General features: G+C 40.3%; 2 protein-coding genes across 4 annotated transcripts; one reads left to right on the top strand and one right to left on the bottom strand.

The window, feature by feature from the left end:
- The first annotated feature begins 1,949 nt into the window (after nt 1-1,949).
- On the top strand, nt 1,950-18,212 carry slc13a4 (solute carrier family 13 member 4). Its single transcript, XM_028955162.1, has 16 exons — nt 1,950-2,479; nt 4,389-4,517; nt 7,174-7,310; nt 7,517-7,689; nt 8,661-8,706; nt 8,791-8,824; nt 8,916-9,002; nt 9,088-9,287; nt 13,184-13,303; nt 13,847-13,948; nt 14,099-14,200; nt 14,310-14,416; nt 14,897-15,027; nt 15,170-15,331; nt 16,143-16,280; nt 17,014-18,212. The coding sequence occupies exons 1-16, from the start codon at nt 2,360-2,362 to the stop codon at nt 17,149-17,151; spliced, it is 1,926 nt and encodes a 641-aa protein (XP_028810995.1). The 5' UTR covers nt 1,950-2,359; the 3' UTR covers nt 17,152-18,212.
- A 41-nt stretch (nt 18,213-18,253) lies between these two features.
- Nucleotides 18,254-20,239, bottom strand: coa6 (cytochrome c oxidase assembly factor 6). Of its 3 annotated transcripts, none has more exons than XM_028955164.1 (3): nt 20,206-20,239; nt 19,810-19,963; nt 18,254-18,583 (listed from the first exon to the last, which is right to left on the bottom strand). In XM_028955164.1, the coding sequence occupies exons 2-3, from the start codon at nt 19,951-19,953 to the stop codon at nt 18,488-18,490; spliced, it is 240 nt and encodes a 79-aa protein (XP_028810997.1). In that variant the 5' UTR covers nt 19,954-19,963; nt 20,206-20,239; the 3' UTR covers nt 18,254-18,487. The 3 variants fall into 3 exon arrangements, with proteins under 3 accessions (XP_028810997.1, XP_028810996.1, XP_028810998.1); XM_028955163.1 differs by having other exon boundaries at nt 19,810-19,992; nt 20,206-20,225; XM_028955165.1 differs by having other exon boundaries at nt 20,049-20,221.
- Between the last annotated feature and the right edge of the window lie 3,088 nt (nt 20,240-23,327).

The raw sequence follows: 23,327 nt of genomic DNA, 5'->3' as shown, positions 1-23,327 counted from the left end.
CCATGCTAAACCGGGTGAAGCCCTTCTTGTTTGCTAATTGTTTAGTCTCCTAAGCCTCCTTTATTACTGTGGTCAGTGGTTATGCACCCACAATGAGGTCAAGGACAGATTCTTTGACAGATTAGAATCCTTGATTGCCACCAAAGACCACAAGTCTGATCATCCTTGGTGAAACTCTACTGGAGATGTGTGCCACCTATCAGCTGCTCATTAACATCATAGTCTTTCACCACCCAACCAACAGGAAAACATGATAGACGGATGGCAGAGTCGTCAACACTATTTTTGACCACTCTTTTATAAGATCATTTGTGAAGTCAGGCATGAGAAGGCCTGGCAATCCCCCCAAAATTTACACTTTGCACAGTACTGTTCTCCAAGCAAATGCCAAAATCAGACTCATCTATTGAAAAGTGTGATTCGTGTCACACAGATTCGTGTGTGTTTCACCGCCACATCCGACACTTTTATTTGCATAGTCGCAGCTGCTCGGACGTGGAAACCAATTTCATTAAATGTGTAAGCTACACAAAGTTTGGCCATGGAAGTGATTGGAATTTGTGAGTTGTATATTGTGTAAAATTGTATATTGTATAAAGTTATATTACTTTTGGCAATACAAGGTGTGTGGGAAGCTGAGTGATGGAATGAACTGGGGATCAGCTATGGAACAATGGAACCGAAATATTCCTTTAGGCAGAGCTCTCAGGCCTCCATGTCCAACCATATCTGATTAAACAGCTCTTTAACACCTTGGACTGAAGACTACTCTGTACCCGTTAAAACTAATCTGATTTTTCAACAAAAACCTTGTAGTTTCCTTCAGCAGTAACATCATAGCATTAATCACCACTGGCAAACGTCATCCTCTGCTAAGATTTAAAGAGGTTTACAGACGCATTAGGCAAGACTGATTGGGTTATGTAATGCTTTGCTTTGTATTTCCTTCTTGCTGATACCAATGATACAGCAGATACACACACACACACACACACACACACACACACACACAAAAAAAAAAAACATCAAATTTAGGATGACACAGGAATGCAACATATTCTCAGTATTGTCTCCTTCAATCACTACTGAGATTAACAATTGCCTGTCACTCTCAGTAACATGTCACTCTCAGCACCTGTGTGTCTCGGCATTGATCAGCACTGTCAATCACACTGTGACCTGTTGCCAGCCTATCAGAAGATTGCCCTATTACACAAATGTTGAGAGGAAAGTCTCTCTTTGCCTTTTCTCATTTCTTTTTGGCAAACAAAGGTCTTTTCAAAGATCCAAAGATTACTGGTTTGGTGTTTCAGTAATAAATTATAAGGACTTAGGCCACATTACACAATGAAAAAGCAGCGGACAGGGGTCCATTTGTTGTTTGCTTGCACACAGGAATTTATCATGTGACCTTTCTTCACAGCTCAGGGTTTAGACCAATCCCCCCCCATCTCTCGAATTGCATTACACACACTGTGGTTTGTGGTTCGGCAGTTGCATCCTTGCACCACTAGATGGACCTTCCCGACCATGCTACTTTTACTGGCCACATTTTAACAAGGAGCCAGCGAGGAGGGAAAGACTTTTGATAATACATGTAGTTTCCATGTAATAAAAATTAAAATGATGTCAAAATAAAGATGATCATATGATATTAATAACGGTTCCAGGTACACTCTGATTCACAAGGCTTTGAATCAGCCATTGTATTATTTGTGGAATATTCTAGTCAAAATGCACAAAACAGTGTCACATTGTTCCCAAAACTAGTACAAATTCAGCAGTCAAATTATAAGAAACCAGTCGTAAAACTTAAATTCTTCTTAATTCTTCTCGTTCATACCTGATTGGTCCAGGAAATATGGGGAGGAGATATCACACGGCTTAAGATATTTGCATATTAGAAGGGTGATAAATGTGAACATTTTAAAAGTTTTGTTGCAGGGGCCTTACGTGACTTTGCTTACGTCTTTTTTCCTTTGAAATGCAAAATAGTGACTGATAGATAAAGAAAGAAATCAACAGGAGGTTCTTAAAGACTCCATATCAGCTCAGTCAATAACTCAGGGCAGGAGAGTTAAGTAGCCGGAGCCAGTGACCCCACTGCCTTTGTGGAGCTCAGGGGGTGGCAGCAAAGGTGGGAGAAGTAAGATTCCACAGCACTTGAACCAACTCAGCAGGTCCATGTGTTTGTACCAAGTCTCCAACATGATCAAAGTCTCCACCAGTTTTTTTTAATCAGATTGGGAGAAACTAGGTACATCTGAAACTTGACTGGGACCCAGATCATCATCTGGACTCCTTGAAATAAGAAGATATTTTTTACAGCAACAGATTTTTTAAAACAAAGGAAAGGCCGATGAGGCTGGAGACCGCAAGGATGGACCTGCTGAAGAAACTGTGGAGAGCGCGCAAGCTGATTCTGGTGGTCATGATCCCGTTGTCGCTGCTGCCCTTACCCCTCATCCACCCCAGCAGTGTAAGTACATCTGCCCCTCTCAGGGGGCACTTTCTGTCATGTATTGTAACATAAATACTTAGAAAAATGGTTGGGGTTGGCATGTAATCCATGCAAAATGAAGCATGGATGTCCTCTGGATATGTCCTGCCTTCAAGTACATGTTTTAAGACTTCTAAATGAACAATAATCTTTCTTAGCACTGTTTTATTCATGGGTGGTAGTAGCCTAGTGGGTAACACACTCGCCTATGAACAAGAAGAGTTCAAATCCCACTTACTACCATTGTGTCCCTGAGCAAGACACTTAAGCTGCTCCAGGGGGGGACTGTCCCTGTAACTACTGATTCTGGATAAGGGCGTCTCATAAATCCTTTAAATGTACATTTTAATTTACTACATCATCCTTTCTATAACTATAAGCATGCTTGCCAATGCATTGTATATGATGACTCAGATCAATCACAGGGTCTAAATCATGCCTTTTCAAATTCATGCTATCCACATGTGAATTTGTCAAATTATTTGGTTATATAATACTGGGACTTCCTAAGGTACCTGTGGCTTCAGGACGACCTTTCACCAATTAGGCACCATGCCAAATCCTGAGGACGCCTGTTCTGATCAACAGAACCATCAATCATAGCTTCAGGAGTTATCACTCCTTGATTTCACCTCATGCTCTATGACGCATGTGACAGCGAGGATTAAGATGTCCACCATCTCCAGCTGAGATGTTCCGGCACCCTCTGGAGTTGTTTGAAGATTTTGTGTTTTTTCAGCTGAGTCCAATCCTTATACCCTGGCTTGTCCTCAGGGACACTTTGCATCAAGAGAAGCAATCTATTAAGAGATTAGCGTTGGTTGATGAAGAGGCAATAAGAACCCAAACTTACGGTACACTAGCAAACACAGTTATCCTATTTTGTCAAAATGACTATTTCCCAAGGCATACCTCTGAAAACAGCAGATTATATCACAGCTCTTGCGATTCCCTGTACCTCAGTTGGCATGCTTTGATCACATGCTCCAATGAACAGCTTTTAACACCTCATTAACATACATTAGGGTGATTGAATCAACGGCTTTAATGACAACAGACAGACACACACATCCTTGTTTGTTGCCTGATTCTGTCTTTTATACATTGTGGTGATGAGTCGCCTGTGCTGATCCATATAAAACCACTGTGTAGGAGAAAAAAATTGATTCAAAATTTCCCAAGAAATTTGTACGTCTTGAATGAACTCATTCAAGAACAGATTAGAGATTTTAAAAACAAACAGCATGTGCGGCAAGCACAGCGCATAATCCACCAGCAGTGGCACTTACTAAAAGGCATGCATTTGGAATATCCAGTGCCAGTTGTGATGCAAAGAGGTCACCGAGAGGTTTACCAGGCAGTACCTGCTGTTACAGGACATACAAATGTTAAGGTTCCTGGCTGTTGAGTTGACTATTTAAGCGAGCAATTAATGCATAGCCATGTAAATAGAGACAATTAAAATATGAATGCACAATTAAAAACAATGTGCAATAATCAAATATTATGAACCTTGAACACAGCTCACACTCACTGTCTGACAGAGTGCCTCAGGGACACATGTGCTTCACTACACAGTCAAAGGAGACCCTAATGTACTGTAGTAACACTATAGGATTTGGGCCATTTCCCCTCGTCTAACAATTTTCTTTCTCATGCAGAGGATTTACAGCACTGTGGCTGAATGAAGGTTGGAACTGTGGAAGATCTTTGTATGCAAATGAACAGGCCCCAAAGAAGACATTTTGCAGTTAAAATCAGTTGTCGACCCTGAGCCTGAAGTGCACTGATTATAACTGGAAAAAAAATCAATTGGCCAATATAAGCCAGTGTGTAACCATTATAATGCATTTTGTCTAATTCAGTGTCACTTTCCCCCTCTCGTTAGGAGTCATCTTGTGCTTACGTGCTGATAGTGACTGCGGTGTACTGGGTTTCAGAGGCTGTGCCACTCGGGGCAGCTGCATTGGTGCCAGCGTTCCTGTACCCCCTTTTTGGGGTTCTCAAGTCCAGTGAGGTAAGCACATGAATATATAACACTGAGGTTAGAATTATGATATGGACAGACAGGTCCATGACATGGCCTTGGTGGTTCGAGGCCCACCCAGGCAAAAGGAAATGTGATGTAAATTTACATCCTTTTCACTGCGGTAGGCTGGCACCCTGCCTTGTGTCTCCAGCACCCCAAACCCCAGAGTGAATTAAGCGGGTTCTGACTGTGAATTGTAACCAACATTTATATATAAAACAATCAGCCATAACAATCCTATTATCAAAAGCATAATAGCTCTGTTTTCAAAAAACTACAACAAGCAAATTTCCCCAAAATATCAATCACAAAACTGCCAAAACTTGTGCAGGATCCTTCTCCCTCATCCTCTTTTACCTACCGTTTATCTCCTCATACAAAAACTATTCATAATTAACTTGAGCTTTAATATAGTCATCTCAGGACTTCCACCACACCAGAGATATTTTCATTCTGACTGGAACACATCCAATGTGCTGTCTTTGCACATTCACTGTCTTAAATAATGTCTAAATATATACCCCTATGAGTCTAATTAGAAGCTGTGACTTGGTACCTCCTAGGATTGGAATTGTTTTTCTGAAAATCCCACACATGGTTGATTGGACATGTGAAACAAAAAATTCTAACACATTTTCTTCAAACTATTCTTAAACAATTTTGGTAAAACAGGGTAATGCCTTTCACAACTGAAGGTAGACATGAAGTACACGTAAGGGTGATAAAACAAGAAGACAAAACAAAAAACCAGGCATGCCAGGACATTAGTGTCATCATGAAGGGGTGTATTTGGTCAGCAACAATGTTTATGTAGGCAGTTTGGATCTACGTAACATACACATGAAAGCAGGACCCAAGGTTTCCCAGCATAGTGTCCGAATCATCACAATGCATCCTCCAGGTTGGCTTTTTTCCATAGTGCACCTAGGACCACAGGTAAAAAAGGCACGTGCAGCTGGCCACCTTCTTCCATTGTTCTGATGTACATGTGCCCATTACAGCAGCTGTTGGCAAGGCACACTGAACCAGCTGCAGTTACAAATGGTACCTGAAGTTAAGGAAGCGGCCCTGTAATCAGAAAAGCAGAGGACACATTTCGCTGTGGCACCGTATGCTGTGCTGCAGTCTATCACAATGACAATCACTTCACTTCACTTCAAATCTCATGGAGAAGTTGAAGTACAGCAAGCTTCATAATGAGTTCAAGCAGGCATCGTCCCATGAGCACAGCAAAGTTTGCTTGGCCAAACCTTATATACAATTTCATTATCTTAGGTTCATCCCCCAATAGGCATTGCCCCAATATTTCCAAAGGTGTGTTTTATCCGCAATTCATATGTCCATCCTCCTGTGGAGCTTCCACCAATACATTTCCCCAAGGCAAGCAAATTCAACTGGCTTATTGGTAAAGTACAACACTTAGGTGAAAAGTTCAGGTTAACTTATCTTTCAGAGATTGATTGGTTTTTCGGAAAAAAAAAAAAGTTCATCTGTAGCTTTCAATGCCAAAACATGTTGATTGAAACTGGGTCATTTGGACTGACGGTGATGCAGCAAACAGGACTTTACGTTTACATTGCTTTTGAATACAAGGATTTGCTCTTTTGACATAATATAATATGTGTAATCAGGATAACAATTATGCAATTATGATTTGCAATTATGCAAGTACATGAAAGTAATCTACTTTCTATGTCTGTATATGTTATTGAAGGGTCACTGGTGTCATAAGGATATTTGCAGGTCAGTGACAGGTCTAGCAATGATTGTGACCAATAATAGACAGGAAAGAAAAGATTGTGTGGTTTGAGGGTTCCAGATGAAATAGGGCCTTAAATGGCCTTAAATGTAAATGTATTCCCTATACGAGGCAAAGATTCTGAGTATTTTAGTATGAATAACCTTCTACATAAGGAATTAAGTCATAATTTACATTGGAGTGGAAAATTTACAATTTACCGATTATTCTTGCCTCTATATTAACCAGTAAAGAGCTTTATGATACTCAGAGTGGGCCGTCAGAAAAGTCCTGCTTACCTGGCATATGCACAGATGTGTCACACTTAAAGATTAACCCTCTCTGTCACATGTGACTCCTTTACCTCCTCTGGTCCACACTCTTAAAACCAATATAAAACTTTCCAAATCAGCCAACCATACAGATTAACAGCACGCTTGTTTGACAGGTAAATATAGCAGCGTTAATGGAAATAAATGAACCATGGTAGGCTTGTTATTTTGCTAGAAGTTTTGAGAACATTAATTAATAATTGTCACATTTACATTTATTTTTGTTAATTTCCAAATGCAGCAATTCAAATAAATAGAATAGACTACCCAGGGTTTGATTGCAGGGTTGGATGACTGGATAAAATCATTTAAAATTTTTTGTTCATTTGTAAAAACATTGTTAAACACTGTGAGTGCTCTCTCTCTCTCTCTCTCTCTCTCTCTCTCTCTCTCTCTCTCTCTCTCTGTGTTTTATCACCTGCATGCAAAGTTTGTCTCTTTGCAGTAAAATACCTCTTTGATACATTTTGCATCGTTTCAAAATGCTGTGATCGGCTTTTTACATTATTGTAAATCCCCTGCAATACGTTGAGTTGAAACGTTAAAAGTGTTATATGTGTGCGTGTCTTTACAGGTGGCTGCGGAGTATTTCAAAGACACCACTCTGTTGCTAATGGGCGTCATCTGTTTGGCTGCCTCCATTGAGAAATGGAACCTTCATAAGCGCATCGCCCTTCGAATGGTCATGATCGCTGGTGCCAAGCCTGGCATGTCAGTATGCATTTCAAACATCCACACCCCATACTGCATTTTCATACACGCTTAACTCATATTCATGTCACATCTCAGCTGCACAGACTAAACATCGCTTAATTTTGAAGGGAGCAACATTTACGAGATACTTTCATGGCACTCATTTTTGAAAATGTATTGCAAACCCATGGCCTGGGGTAACTGATGATGGTTTAATGTTTCAGGCTGGTTTTGGGGTTCATGTGCTGTACGGTCTTCCTCTCCATGTGGTTGAGTAACACCTCCACCACAGCCATGGTGATGCCCATTGCTGAGGCTGTCCTCCAGCAGCTCATTAGCACGGGCATCGCTGATGCCCAGGACGACTCTGAGAACGCCACAGACACTCCTGACAGTGGTGAGTAGTTTAAATAAACGCTCTCATCAAAGTGCATGTAAATTCGATTTTGTAATTAAAGCACAAACCAATTAATTCGAGAGCCTTTTGTAACCCAAGTTTATTAAAATAATGTAATTTCATGTGTATTAATGTGTATCAGGCTATAATTACAACTTTGTGCAACATCTTGGTATGTTTTTCTCTGTATGGGCATAGGCGGGTAGTAAGGAGTTACATTTACTGTTACACTTACTTGAGTAGCTTTCTGAAATAAATCTATTTCTAAGACAAGGTATTCGACCCCATACTTTTTAACTTTTACTTGAGTATATTTGGGAATAAGAAGCTCAACTCTTACTTCGCCACATTGGGCAACGCTTGTTCCTTTTAAAAAACATTTATATGTTTGATTTTTGCTAGACAGATGCCAGCAGTAGATCTAACCCATGACTATGTTTCACCATTCATGTATAGCAAAAAAAATAATCACTTGCATGGCTACATGGCTACACTTATGGTGGCATAAACTAAGTAGACCTCTATATATTTTCTGTAGAGGAAGGAATTAGTGTTATTGTTTAGCCGTTTTATTTAATATAGCAATGCTAACATGTATAATTAGCATGTATAAGATAGTTTGTACACTCAGAGTTAGTCAATTAATTATTTCTGGATGATACCAGTAATGGCACATTTATATTTTTCTGTCTGAATACATTGTTCCTAAAAAATAAATGAGATATCCCAATCAAACTGTTACTCAATACTTGAGTAGTCTTATCACTACATACTTTAGTACTCCTACTCTTACTAAATTTAGTAATTTTTTTGGATGGCTTCTTTTTACTTGTACTTAAGTATTATTATTTTGGGCCAACGCTATGCATATTTCAGTAAAAAAAAGTTTTGGCTACTCTACCCACTTTTGTGTATGGGTGTGGCAAGAGATTCTAGAATACTAATATGTTTGATTACTGTTGCTCCACCAGAAAACGTGTCCAAGAATCAGCTTGAACTTTGGTACCGAAGAGACAGGTCAGCTGAATCACTGCAGCACAGTTTACAACATTATTCTGTAATGGTGGTTTTCTTCATGATACTTTTTCTCATTTACTGTAGCTGTGAGAAGCAGGAGGTCTGTACACTCAGTGAGGTACATATTGCATCTGTCTGATCTACTAAAACAAAGTAATTTGGCGGCTGTTATACTGTGATATTATCGTTAATGGTTATGCATTGTACAGGAACCAAATGGCCTGGGACTGAAGTCAAGCACACAACTCAAGACAAGCACCGAATTACTAAAGCAAAGCAACGGACATTTGCCTGATGTATGTCACTGTGAAAGTTTAGAGATCTTCATGTAGCTTTTGACATTTGGAGTAACAAAAAAAAATGGTAATGTCTGCCTTGCAGATTGGCGTTAGCAGAGTTAGCATCACAGAGCCACCCCCAAAGAAGCCAAAGATCAGGAGGAACTCTATGTACCCCACCAAAAGGGATCACATGATCTGCAAGTGTCTGTCTCTCAGCATCACCTACGCTGCCACCATCGGAGGCCTTATCACCATCACCGGCACTTCCACCAACCTCATTTTTGCAGAGCAGTTCAACAAGTACAGTATCTCAATACCAATGGCTGCTTTTATCATTGTTCCTTTAACATTTTACGTTTTGACTTAGAAAGCACATATTTTGCATTTGTGATGAAGAAAATAATTCATACCAGGGGTGGCAAGATTTGCACTACATAATATGCATCAGACTATATGCATGCACAAAGATTTACTCAAGCTCCTGCAATTGCCTTAAAGCTGTCTTAGAGGGCATCTCAATGATATGGCAGTGTTTCTGCAGGTTTAAAGAAGCCAAAATTTTGTCAAGGCCATTTTGATTTAAGACCCTACATCGGGGTCATCAACTAGATTTTTCCAAGGGCCAGAGTTTTTATCGTCAGACACTGTGAGGGCCAGATGCTCTTCTAAAATACAATATTAATAGTATTGTAATTGTAATATATTATTTGATATATTAATTTCTTAAGTTTATGTGTGTGGTGCTTTAAGAGAGCAGCGCTGTTGTACAGGGTGGGTGTGAAAGACTAAGATCTGAAGTGTGGTGCTCGGATAAAACCCTGTGAAAAGTAACAAGGCCCCTGCAAACATAAATACTCAGAGGTTTATACATGTTGTATCACCATCACCTGCCGATTTTAAAATCACATTAAGATTTCATCATCAAAAACATTTAATAAGTTTATTTACATCATGCGAAACACTTTAAGCAATCACCGGAACACATTTTCAAGAAGCGAATCATGCAAAAAGGATAGGTACTATAAACCAGAAGTTTGTGTTTGCTGACCGATCGTTTATCACATGAGGTTGACTCGACTAAATTCATAGAAATGGATTTACAGATCTACTCCAGTTCGAAACACGGCAGGAATGTTTAACAGACTGAAGTGAAAATGAGCAGTCGGTCTCAATTTAGTCAGTTGGTAAACTTTGAGAGAATGACATAATATATTGTTGCTTCAGTCCATGAACTCATAATGTAAAACAACTGAAAGTGAACGTGCTGGTAGAAATACAGCTCCTTACACATCAATGTGTTTCTGTGATGTCATGAAAGGGGGCCCAGTCTGTTTGCTGCCCTTGGCAAGCACAAACCCCGCCCCCCCAGCAGCTCAACCAATACCAACCTGAATTTTACTTGGTATTGGATCGAAAAGGAAATCAGTGGTTTGGCACATCCCTAGTAATTGCACAGTCTGACATCGCAATTGCTCGGCGCTAGTCTAGTGGTGACTGGCGGATTACTGACAGATCGAATACTTGTCTCATTTGATTAGGAAAAATACTTTCCCCTCCTCACTAGACTATTCCTGATTCAGTAATTCCAGAGACATTTTTAATATAAGGAGAACTTTTGCCAGTGAGTGCAGAATTTAGGTGTCTAGGTCCAAAGGTGGTTTTGCTAATTACGATTTCATACACAAAAATGCAAAACACATATTAGAAATTCACCAAATTTAGTATTGGGTCTGCAGTATTTTAAGAACCACAAAACTCTAGATTTAAGGATTACTAGTATTTTTTTCAGGCCTTAATTTTTCAAAAATTCAATTTAAGACTTCCAAGGAAAATGGCAGTTTTTTATGGAGAATATTTATTGTGCAAAGGTTACTTTGTGTTATGACATGCTAGTACGCTTACTACAACATTCTATTTTGTTGACCTCACAAAGATAGGATGAGAAGAAGACAGAAAGTAGTGTTGAGAGGGTCAAAGGTAACACAATGACCTGGTCCATTCAAAGATAGCTACTGTGCTTAGAGGCTAAAGTCTCCACTTGGAGTACATGGAGTAAATTATTAAGACATGTTCCTCACTAGGTTAGGAATCATGCTTTGTTCAATAGTTGTGTTGGGTCTAGGATGTATGAAATACCAACAATCTAATTCACAGCTAATGATAGATAAATAACTGGACTGTAAATAAAATTTACAGCTTTATGTAAAATTGAATGCTATGAAAAAACATTAGCATAAATATATTTTGTAGGCACCTCGGTAGAAAAAGAGAACTGGATAGATTTTTACATTCATTGAAACATTGTTCACTCACTGTTTTATTTTTAGTCTAATACCAATATTAGGTTTAAGTAGATGGTGATTAAGTATCACGTTGGTGATAGATTTTTTTCACATATCAATGTTCCGCCTTTACTGAAATAATACCAATGGTGATGGGTTAAATGCAGAGGACACATTTCACTGTGTACACCGTGTGCTGTGCTGCTGTGTATCACAATGACAATCACTTCACTTTAGATAATACAGATGTTTGAGTGTGCTTGAATCGAACTTAACTTTGTTTCCGCAATTCTGCATTAAAGCCAAAAACATTGCATTTAATATAACCAAAACTCGCCAGGGCAACAGCCAACCCCTATAAATGTACTTCCATTATATCTTTACATATAATTTCACACAAATCTGCTTCCTGTATTTCCTTTTGTTGTTTGAAGCGATGCATTTAAATTCACATGGGTTTTTCCATGCGTGAAAGGAAAATTAACCAACAGGAAAATGATTTGGGGCAGTGGTGGCCTAGCGGTTAAGGAAGCGGCCCCATAATCAGAAGGTTGCTGGATCGAATCCCGAGCACTGTGTGCTGTGCTGCAGTGTATCACAATGATAACTACTTCACTTTCATAAAACATTCAAAACTCTTAGACTGATTCGGACCAAAGCGAACATACTAAGGTATGAAAGTGCCCTAGGATGTAGATAAATAGTCCTTGATATAGTCCTTAATTGCTAAAAACTTGCTATGTGCTTGTTATAACAGAGCTCACTAGTTTGTCAAAGTTTGTCAATGTACTATCAAAGGTCACACCAAGACTTTTTGAGAGAGGTAGAGATATGGGGACAATGGACCTAGAAATACAGTGAGACCACCAGCCTGGGTATTGCTCATCTAGGCTTTTACCTCACTTAAGTAGTCAATGAGAGGCTGGATTGAATCACTACTAATAGATTTTAATGGCATTTAGATTTGGGCATGTATAGCAGTGAAAATCAGTGTGGTGTTTTTTAAATATCAACCCCAGTGGCAGTAGGTAGAGTAAAGGTAGAGTAGGTACTTATATAATAGAATGGGGCCAATGGGGAGACTTCAGACGTGAGGGGAGCAGTAGCTGAAGAAAAGTTGCCTAAATGGATTGAGAACCAATTAAATATGACTAAAACCATGCAAGGGCTGATGCCTACACAGTGCTCTAAACATGATAACAGAATCGAATGGTCCATAGTATCAAAAGCAGCAGTCAGGTCTAATAAAACTAAGACATCTGGGCCATCAGAATGGATAGTCAGCAGTAAAGACTTCACAAATTAACCAATACACATTGATAAGAGTTTCAACTGAACCAGCAGTAAAACTGCATGAGTTAGTGCCTACTTTTCGGGATAAGACTAAAAATACTTTCCAAATTTTCTAATGAAAATTTTTGAATTTTTTGAAAATTTGCCTCCTCACAAAAAGCACAATTTTATCAGTTCTCATTCAAGACATTGATACAATCTATGCAGATAGAACTTTGGCTGTCTTCTTAAATCTTGAAAGAACTTTACCCAATGACCTCTGAAGTCTCAAGTAAGTAGAACGAAAACATGGTGTAATTCTCTGTGCATGCTGAGGTACTTAACAAACACAATCCGGATTGTAATACAAACTGTGATCTTGCTGACCAGCTCATAACTCACCATGCTTCTAAATATGTTTGAAGATGTTTATAATCATCTATGGTTTTGAGAGAACACACAGAACCTGACCTCTGAATCAACCATCTCTCTATCAGGATTTCACGTATCTCTTGACTCTCATGTTTAGTTTTGTTTAATTTGTTAGATTACTGAACAAGTGTGACAGCAAATCATTCAAGACTGTCTTCACAAAAAGCATGTACAACTTTATTTAATGAGCTTTGTCATTTTGTTTCCCAGCCGTTACCCAGATGCAAAGGTCATCAACTTTGGAACCTGGTTTATCTTTGGATTACCAATTGCCTTAATCATGCTGCTGTTGACCTGGGTCTGGCTTCATTTCCTGTTCCTAGGCTGCAAGTAAGTCTAGATCACAGATTTGTTCATGTCTCATGTGTGACCTGTGTGCGATTGATTTGGATGTGTAGGCCTTATTCTCGGTACACCTAAAGTAGCCATGGAGTAATTTCAGTGGTAGTATAAATTGATATAAATTTATTTTATTTCTTCATTTGTCTTGTGAACCTACCATTTAGCTCAGTTCCAAGATGTGCCTACACAAACAAAATCTAAAAGTAATTTCTAAATTGGTCAATTATATGTGCCAAATTGTGTTTTCTGGACAATATAATTTTCACCCCGTAATCAGAGGGTGGCCGGTTCAAGTCCTGATCCGCCAAGGTGCCACTGAGTAAAGCACTGTCCCCAAACACTGCTCCCCGGGCACCTGTCATGGCTGCCCACTGCAAGGGTGATTGTTAAAAACAGATGACACATTTCGTTGTGTCACCGTGTGCTGTGCTGCAGTGTTTTACAATGACAATTCGTTTGACTTTCCCTTTTTTCTTTAAAGACCTTCCTTTCATTGCCACTGCTAAAAAGGTACATTTGTTTTCTTCCTAGCTTTAAGGAGACCTGTTCTCTCAGTAAGAAGCGCAAGACAAGAAGAGAGATGTTATCAGAAAAACGCATTCATGATGAATACCACAAACTGGGACCCATCAGGTCAGCCTCATACCCACCCCTTCACAATAAAGATGGATAAAATAGTTAATCTAGTATCTAATTTAATCTAATTTAGTAATCTAATTTAATAGTAAATTAGTCAACTTTATTCTGTCAACTTTATGTCAACTTTATTCTGAACTTCCACAGCTACCCAGAGGTGGTAACTGGCGTGTTCTTCATCCTGATGACCCTTCTGTGGTTCACGCGAGAACCTGGCTTTGTCCCTGGTTGGACATCTTTGTTTGAGAAGTATGTCCCTATTGTAGTGTGTTCTTTTAGCGCATGCACAAAAAAAGCACCTAGAATATTGTGCTTGGTGAAGTGACTGACCATTACTAACGCATCCACGTCTTCACAGGAAAGGTTACCGCACTGATGCAACCGTGTCTGTCCTCCTTGGCTTCCTGCTTTTTCTCATCCCAGCACGCAAACCCTGGCCATCTGTGTCCAGCAGCCAGGTTAAAGGTCAGTCTGCCCACCTGCTGCAGCTAGACCTTCCTATGTCCAGAACACACAGGGTCCATGCACAGGGGTTCACAGCGGTGCAGTGCAATATGTTGTTCCTCTCACAGACATCCAGAGACACATTACAGAAATATACAAAAGTGTTGTTATTGCAGCAGATCCCTATGTCTGCGTCATTCTTGATTAAACATTCTTGAAATTAGCTTTTTTCCCCACAATAAAAAAAATATATAAAAAGGTTCCCTTCCTTTACAATCTACAAATATTAAAGCAAAAACACAACAAATAACTAATCTTTATCTATCGCTCTAACAGTATTATTTCCTGATCTGTTTTTATTGGTGCACACTCCAATCTGTAAAGCCACGAATCTATCATACATTTTTACTATGGAGGCTTATTTGAATTGTGTGCATTTGTTGGTTTGTCTCATGATGTGGAAATGGTGCTACATCACCGTGAGTATGTGTATTCCAACAGTGGAAGATGATGAGGAGAGTGAGGAGGACCCACTTGCCCCCATGATAACATGGAAAGACTTTCAAAGGCTCATGCCTTGGGAGATTGTCATCTTGGTTGGAGGAGGATATGCGTTGGCTGCAGGTTGCAAGGTCAGACACATGCAGATTTTCCTAAATTAAAGGCATTATTGAGTATTGTGTGCTGCTGATATTTAAATCAAATTCATTATGTAATAGATAAGTATATATCCACTCTTGTTGGTTCTGGAATGTTCTGTGGTTCCTCCTGCAGGTTTCAGGTCTATCTATGTGGATTGGTCGTCAACTGGAGCCCATGAATGGCCTACCACCATGGGCTGTCACCTTGCTGGCATGTCTCCTTGTCTCTGCAGTCACTGAGTTTGCCAGTAACCCTGCTACCCTCACAGTGTTCCTCCCCATCCTTTCTGCATTGGTAAGAGCTCAGAAAAAAAACACAATATCACCCAATTGCATGTTAGCTGCCGAACAAAAAACGAATATGTCATTGATTAATATTCAGAAGAAACATATCTTTGAATTTTAGAATTACTGGCCTGAGCCAAGAATATTAAACAAGGAGACCACTAGAAAAAAGGCTCAAATATCAGTTAAGAACTGTTCAACACATTAATCAAACCTGGAAGGATAGAGTAAAACCATCATATCAGAGATCACTTACATTTTTGGTGAAGTCAAATGGTAGACAATTGACTGTGGAACACACAAAGGTAAGAACATTTCCACATGAACTGTAAAGAGCACCTAGACGTTTGGCACTAATGAGCAGTGTGGCCATCAGAAAGGTAATTATAAACAAGGCTATACGTGAAAGAACAAACAAAGGTTCAGTTTGCCATGGACCACAAAGATTGGACTCTGGATCAATGTTAAAGGGTCATGTGGTCAGATGAGTCCAGAGCATGAGGAGAGCAGTGATATGATCAAGGTTTGGTTGAGTTGGTCTTGTCTGTTGGTCCATATGACAATAAAAAAAACAGCAAACCATTATTTTCCATCAGTAAATTTTCATTTGGCATTCATCAGGCTCTAATTGTGAAAGAATGGTTAGTTGGGAGGTGCTAACAGAAAAAAATGTCACAACAAATCCATGCTGTAATCAAAGTTCAAAGCTCTCCAAATATTAGAGTACATGTCTGTAATACAAAATAATGATGAAAATGTTGTTTTCTTAGCAGTTGGGGACAGCAATGTGACTTTTGCCCCTTTGTCTCTCTGTCTGTTAGTCAGAGACCCTGCAGATAAACCCCCTGCACACACTGATCCCGTCCACCATGTGCGTGTCCTTTGGGGTCATGCTGCCCGTAGGGAACCCACCGAATGCCATTGTGTTCAGTTATGGACATGTGCAAATCAGTGATATGGTAAGAAATAAACTTTACTTATGTTGTTTTATGAAAATAAGCCATGTGCAAAAAAATTTTTCTGAAGCAATCAAATGATGCGTCCACTATTTCATCAACAAAACATTCACAAATATCAGCAATATGAAGTATAAGCAGATAGAAAGTTGGTAACTTAAGCAGATAGGCCTAGTTGGTAACACACCTGCCAATGAACTAGGTGACCGTTTCAAACACCATTTACTACCATTGTGTCCCTGAGCAAGAAGCTTAACCCTCACTTGCTGCATGGGGACTGTCCCTGTAACTACTGATTTTAAGTCGACCTGGATACGGGTGTCTGAAAAATGCAGTAAATCTAAATGGAAGAAAGCATGAATATGCAAAAGCTGTTTTTTCATACCACATTAAACAGAAGAATAAGTGATTTAACTGGATTTTTAAAATAAATAATAAATAGATAATCGAAATCAGTTAATTACATTTACATTTACATCTATGGCATTTATCAGACGCCCTTATCCAGAGCGACTTACAATCAGTATTTACAGGGACAGTCCCCCCTGGAGCAATTTAGGGTTAAGTGTCTTGCTCAGGGACACAATGGTAGTAAGCGTGATTTGAACCCGGGTCTTCTGGTTCATAGGTGAGTGTGTTACCCACTAGGCTACTTCCACCCTTAATTGAAGTACATCGATGCCTCAAAAATATAGTTTAATGTTTATGTAAGTGCCTTTTTTTTCTTGTTCTGCAGGTTAAAGCAGGTTTCGGAGTGAACCTAATTGGAGTTTTTGTGGTCATGCTGGCAATCATGACCTGGGGAGTTCCACTTTTCCAACTTAATGAATTTCCTGCCTGGGCGGTCATGAGAAATGTCACTAGCAGCTTGTAGCCACAAGGGGGCCACCAAGGAACAAGAGGGTCCGAGAAGAGTTTCTACAATAAAAGCCTGGGGACTGACGCAGGGAGAGAGACGTTTTCTCTTACAACAGACTGAAAAACCTGAGCGGGACAAACATGGCTCCTTGTCCCTTCTGTATGAAAAACGAAAGTTTGGTGTGAGAAGGAAAAGACGTTATCACAAACAAGGGACTTTGGAGAACATGAGCGGCGTTAGGATGGAACCACTATAGTGTTTCGTTGAGCAATTTCCATCCTGTTGATCTGAGGTGATGTGTATTTTTATGTTGTGGAAAAAAACCCAATATGTTAAAAACATCATTATTATCTGAGTTTCAGAGTAGTTTAAGCTGAATCGAAAAACTTCCCATTTTTGTACTTATGTGAAATGGACATGATCCTTCAGTAAATCTTGCTCAACTTTTTTTTGGTGTGTTTAAAAAAAACGAATGAAAGAATATACAAGCTCACCTTTAAGGAACATCACACACCACAGACTCGCCAGTTTTGTACTTAGATATAAGGAAGTGGTGTAAATTCTGCATTTTTTTCCTTCTTTAACAGAATTGTAGCGTTTTTCTAACACTATACTTTTTTATATCATACGGCCACATAGGGTGTCCCCATAATACAACCCCGCAGCTTAGTCATTGAAGAAAAAAAATGTGTATATCATCAGTTTTCTGATGTTTTTTTTTTGTACTGTAAACTAGTGTAATAAATTTACCATAGTTTGCCGTGCTGGGTATGCACAAAATATGCTACTAAATACTATAGGGAGCAGTCAGCTCACAGTAGTGCCTATCTACTTATTCAGCTACATAATCCTGTTTGTGAAATGTACGAAGGTTTTTGTACAGTATTAACGTTGTAACTGATGTACACCAGATAACTGAACCTACAAATCTTCAGTAGCTCTTAATTTATTCAGTTGTGCAACTACTTTAAACGATTAATACATTTCTGTGTACATATATATCAGATGAAGTATACTACTGTATACTATACCCTCATGAATAAATAACATTTCCGTAAAATCTATGAATGTGCAACTTAGATATAAACTTTTTAATTATTACAGGTAAAGGATGAACTGGCGATAACTTTTTTTTATTAATAGGTATATTACACAGTGCCACAATGATGGCCATGTCCACATCCCATCTTTATAAATAAAGACAGATACTCCATTCATACAGAATTACGACTTAGCAAACTATAAAACAGGGCTCTGGTGGTCCACAGTGCTTCAGGATCTTGCCGTGGCTGCTGTCCATGGCCCAGCTGGTAAAATCGGGTCAGTCCCTGTCATAACTTTATCTTCCAGTCTATGTCTTTGCTGGTCCTTCCGCATACTCATATCCTGCGGCCTGTAGTTGCTCCTTGTACTTCAAGAAGTCACGCCTTTTGACAAAATACCTCACCTGCAAGGAAAAATACATGAGCATCATTATTTGGTGCCTACAAATCCTGCAAAAAAAAAATACGAATATAAAAAAAATAATATATACATGTTTGCACTTAGACTACAGAAATCCACAAGTGGCGAAGACAATCTCTCCAGAAAGCACAAGTTCTTGATCAGTTAGTAAACTGTGGTGAAAGGAACTTAATTAAAAATGACTTATGAGTCTAAGAGACACTTTTAATATTACAAAATGTATATACTAAATCACCCTAACTTGAGGAAAGTAACTGCGCTCATCGACCTAAACTGTGAAGATTCTGTGAAGATTCTCAGTCATCCAGGTGATATTGTCTGAAAGTTGAGTCATGGCAACTGGACTTTCTTTCTTTGAGGTAGATGCATTTCATTCTGCATCCACAGAATTTGGCTTGTGATCACAAGGGTTGATTTCACCTCACTCCTGTCTTGAATAGGCTCAGAGACTGAGATTAGTCCATCCCAAAGAAGGAGCAACACCCCAGGGCCAGAATCAGAGGTGTACCTTCATCTGAAGGACAAAGGACACTCATTTTTGGACAAAAATGTTCAAATATTGGACAGAGAAGATAGGTGGTTTGAGAGAGGAGGTGGAGGCCTCAGACACAACCTATCTCCAACCTATAATGCTGCCCTTTCATCTATCCCCAGAAATAAATCTGGCCCAATATGGGGTGGTAGTGGCCTAGTGGGTAACACACTCGCCTATGAACCAGAAGAGCCAGGTTCAAATCCCACCTACTACCATTGTGTCCCTGAGCAAGACACTTAATCCTGCGTGTCTCCAGGGGGGGGACTGTCCCTGTAACTACTGATTGTAAGTCGCTCTGGATAAGGGTGTCTGTTAAATGCTGTAAATGTAAATTCACACGTCCACCAATGTTGACCCATTGGGGGTAAGAGGAGCTGCCAGGGTGGGGCAGTCACATGTGGATGCATAATTAAACGTATCTACCTTAAAGAAAGTCTGCATGCACAGCCAATCACGGTCCCGCCGATTCCCCAACCTGTCTCCTTCATCCGAAGTCAACCGGGCTTCCCTAGTGGGAATGAACCAGAAGAAGACCCAGGTTCAAACCCCACTTACTACCATTGTGTTGCTCCAGGGGGGGGACTGTTCCTCTAACTACTGATTGTAAGTCGCTCTGAATAAGGGCGTCGGATAAATGCTGTAAATATAAATGAAAACCAGCGGGACGTGCGTACCCACTGAGCCGGGCAGCTCGACTCGAACCGCTGCTGGAACGGCCTGCAGGCTTCGGCGTCGTCCTGGCCGCCGTCGAGACACTTCCACAGATCATCCCTGGCGGCCCAGCAGGCTCGTCTCTGCTCCTTGTTCGGCGCCGACATTCCCGGGAGCCTTTAATGAAACGCGATCGGGTGAAGCCCCTGATGCGCGGAGACACGTACGGACGCTCGGTTACAAGCGCCACATTGGGACACACCTGCGAGTGACCTTGAAAACCGGTTTCACAATCGGAGGCGCGCCGCGACAGCCCACTAAAGAGGCTCTCAGCGAAAACGCCTCATATTTACGGAAAACGAGCCACGGTTTTCAGGCGACGACGGTCTTTTCGGAGCAGAAATCTACGGCATGCGTACCTTACACAGGAGGAACTTCCGGTTCGTTTCAAAATAAAAGCCAAGCATTCTGATGCAAAAGTGTGTTTACAGGTGACAGACTTTTATATAGTCTATGTATACTGCCGTAGGTGTACACATTACACAAGTATTCAACAAAGTATGAGTACAAATAGATTATTATTTTGGCAGATCCCGCTCTGTACGAGATTTCAAAATAAAAGCGTCCAACATTGCACTATTTATTCAGTTTCTTATTGTGTAGCATTTGTGTGTAAAACCGAATATCTTTGTGATTATTTTAGAGCTTCAGATTTAATGCTTATCTGCTGTCCACGATCTATTACGAAGCCAACGGTATATTTGGTCATACCGTATTTGACCACAAGAGTGCAGTGTTGCAGCTCTTTTAATTTCCAGATCCAAAGACTGGTTAAATGTCTTGTCATATCATTTTTGAAGTCAAGTACATGATATATACATTCACCTGGTATAGTGAAATGTGCTAATAAGATAAGTTTCCCTTTTGTGAACTGATATCATAAATCCTAAAGGAACAGATGAATAGACACATTCACTAGATGGCGATAAAGAATTGACAACGTCTAATTTCAGCGTTTAAACAACACATTGCAGTATCCAGTGTATCATTAGCATGGTAAGCTGAAATATATTCTTGACATGAGCAAATCACTTACATGTTTCTATCTTCTAGTGAATGAGCACATGCTTTGATGATGTAAAAAAAATTATGTTCAAAACAAAAGAAAACAAAAAAAATCCCAATCAAACAAAAACAGGTTTGATTTCTGGGCACTTGGTGACGACAGGCCAGTGGCTGAGCAGCCCTGAGTGACTTAAATCTACACACATTTCCAGACAGCATTCTGCTCTTGACCAGAGGAGACATTATCAGAGCAGACCTGAAGAGGGTTGGATCCAGCGCGAGCCCGGAGCAGATCACTATGTGAAACAGCTGCATATTGATTTATAAGGTTCTGTAATTGCTTCAGTGTGTCCTGGATGACTTCCCAGTAATTGAGGCCTGGCAGCGCTGTCCTGAACGCATCTAATGCCAGGCAGAATGGGCAAAGCCACACCCTACCCTGCACCCTATGCCAGGTTGTGAAGCCTAGGGAGGTATTCTAGCCCTGGCTGCCCTTTATCACATATAATCTTCTCATGAAAACTAAACATCATCACATTTTCACATAACATTTGCCTAGACAGGGGCAAAATTTAATTTATTATCTGTCCTGATTGAGAACCTGTTTGCTAAACATGTGATTGAAAGAATTGTTTTCTAGGATTTTCCCCACATTATATCCATCCCATTGTTCCCTGTTTAGCACACACTCAAAAGCCAGCATCTACTTGCAAAGGTTACGTCAAGGTGGAATGTCTTAAATAACGCTTTTGAGGTTTTAGTGCCAGTATAAACAGCAACAATATCTTAGATGCACAAACTAATGCAAAAATTGTCACAGTTTCCCACAGATATATCCTTCGATGATGTTTAACTTGGGTCAAAGGTGAAGGGCGTAGTACTTTCTGCAAACTCTGAATTAATGTTGGCCCAAGAACTCCTGTGACTAGAAGACGTTTGGTTCTGATCATCAGCAGACACCACAGAGCTTCCTGTCTATTCCCCTTAAAAAAAAGTTTAAAAAAAAGTGACCCCTATGCGTTGCCACGGTAACACAGAGTATCAAAACAATCGTCCATTCTGTGCTCCACTTCATGACGCACCTCTATTCCTTCCATATGATGGGACACACACATGCATGTTGCAAACACACCAAATGTGCACAAATGAACACCGACACGTAAGTGGTCATTGCCCATTGCATGTAAACACACAGCGCACACTGTGATTGGTCACTGTACAGGGCTGCACACCCACATCCCTATAGTCTCCAAAAGGTTAAATAGATGTTATGAGTGGGCTTCTGCAGTAAAGTGGGGAGAAAGGGGAGCCTCCCTTTATCTAACACCTCTACATGCCGGAACCGACCTCCTTACGCACCCACGTTTACACCCTCATTCCCAAGTCATTAGACAGAAACCAGTCGTACACATGGTAACATCTGTGTAGGAACATCATGTCACCTAGCGTGCCTGCAGATTGTTATGAATTACAATGTACAACATAAGAAACTCAAACGTATTTGTATTCCGTTGTTGCTACGCGAAATGCTGTCATCAGTAAATGAAATAATATGAGCGGATGTTATTATTTTTTTTTTATCAAAAGACACATCCTCAATAATTGATAGACTATGTATGAAAATGTATGTATGTCAGCCTGACCCCGTTCACCCGCCCAGGCTCCACGGCAGCGCAGTGCAGCATATCGCTCACGTCTGCACAGCTCCACCAGGCAGCGGCGCATCACAGGCCGGGCAGGTCGAGCCAGACAGATGACACTGTCAATACATCCTCTCCAGAGACCTGCAGGACGAAAACAAGCCTCTTCCTGGTCAATGGGTTCACTGAGGAGGACACACACACACACACGCACGCACACAAACAGTTGCGGCTCATCCTTGGCTGCTGTGATTCCAGCAGCATCACTTGAGGGATTTAAACGGGTTGAGAAAGCGGACGGTCGCTCGGCCTGATGTCAAAAAGCAGGGCAAAAGTTTACACAACTGACAACACAAAGATAGCATCTGCAGGGATTAATGTGTGTGTGTGTGTGGGAGAAAGAGGATTTCTGTGAGCCTTGGTGTGTGTGATGCACTGACCCACTTCTTTGGTTTGAGGTATTGTGGATTTTTTTTTTTTTTAGCACGTCACAGAGGTTGCCTCTGCTTGCTTGATCTGTCCCAGGGCCTTCAGGCTTCAGATCGGGTTTGAGTTGATGAGTCTGTGATGTTGAAGGGACAATTTGGAGTTGGCCTTCTGTTCTAAGAGAGCTAACTTTATTAACACAAATCATCTAGTAGTGACTAAGTCCCTCTTTTGCTGCCGTGGATTTAACCAGGTCTGCTGTGGTATCCAGTACCAAGTCATCAGTTGCAAGGTGATGCCACCATGGATCGGAGTTTTTTTCCACCCAGCACATGCCACAGATGCTCGATTGGGTTGAGATCCAGACTCAACACCTCAAACCATGCGTTCCTCAAACCATTCTTCTGGGT

The sequence above is a fragment of the Denticeps clupeoides genome, chromosome 15 (genome assembly GCF_900700375.1).
Source record: "Denticeps clupeoides chromosome 15, fDenClu1.1, whole genome shotgun sequence".
NCBI classification, from domain to species: Eukaryota; Metazoa; Chordata; class Actinopteri; order Clupeiformes; family Denticipitidae; genus Denticeps; species Denticeps clupeoides.
This window is presented reverse-complemented; position numbering and strand designations above follow the sequence as displayed.

Bases quoted from the DNA above. Each gene is read 5' to 3' on its own strand.
- coa6 (XM_028955164.1), bottom strand. From the start codon at position 19,953: ATGTCGGCGCCGAACAAGGAGCAGAGACGAGCCTGCTGGGCCGCCAGG. The intron at 18,584-19,809 runs GTACGCACGTCC...TTTTCCTTGCAG, and splicing joins CGAGCTGCCCGGCTCAGTGG to GTGAGGTATTTTGTCAAAAG.
- slc13a4 (XM_028955162.1), top strand. From the start codon at position 2,360: ATGAGGCTGGAGACCGCAAGGATGGACCTGCTGAAGAAACTGTGGAGA. The intron at 2,480-4,388 runs GTAAGTACATCT...CCCTCTCGTTAG, and splicing joins CCCTCATCCACCCCAGCAGT to GAGTCATCTTGTGCTTACGT. The intron at 9,003-9,087 runs GTATGTCACTGT...TCTGCCTTGCAG, and splicing joins GCAACGGACATTTGCCTGAT to ATTGGCGTTAGCAGAGTTAG.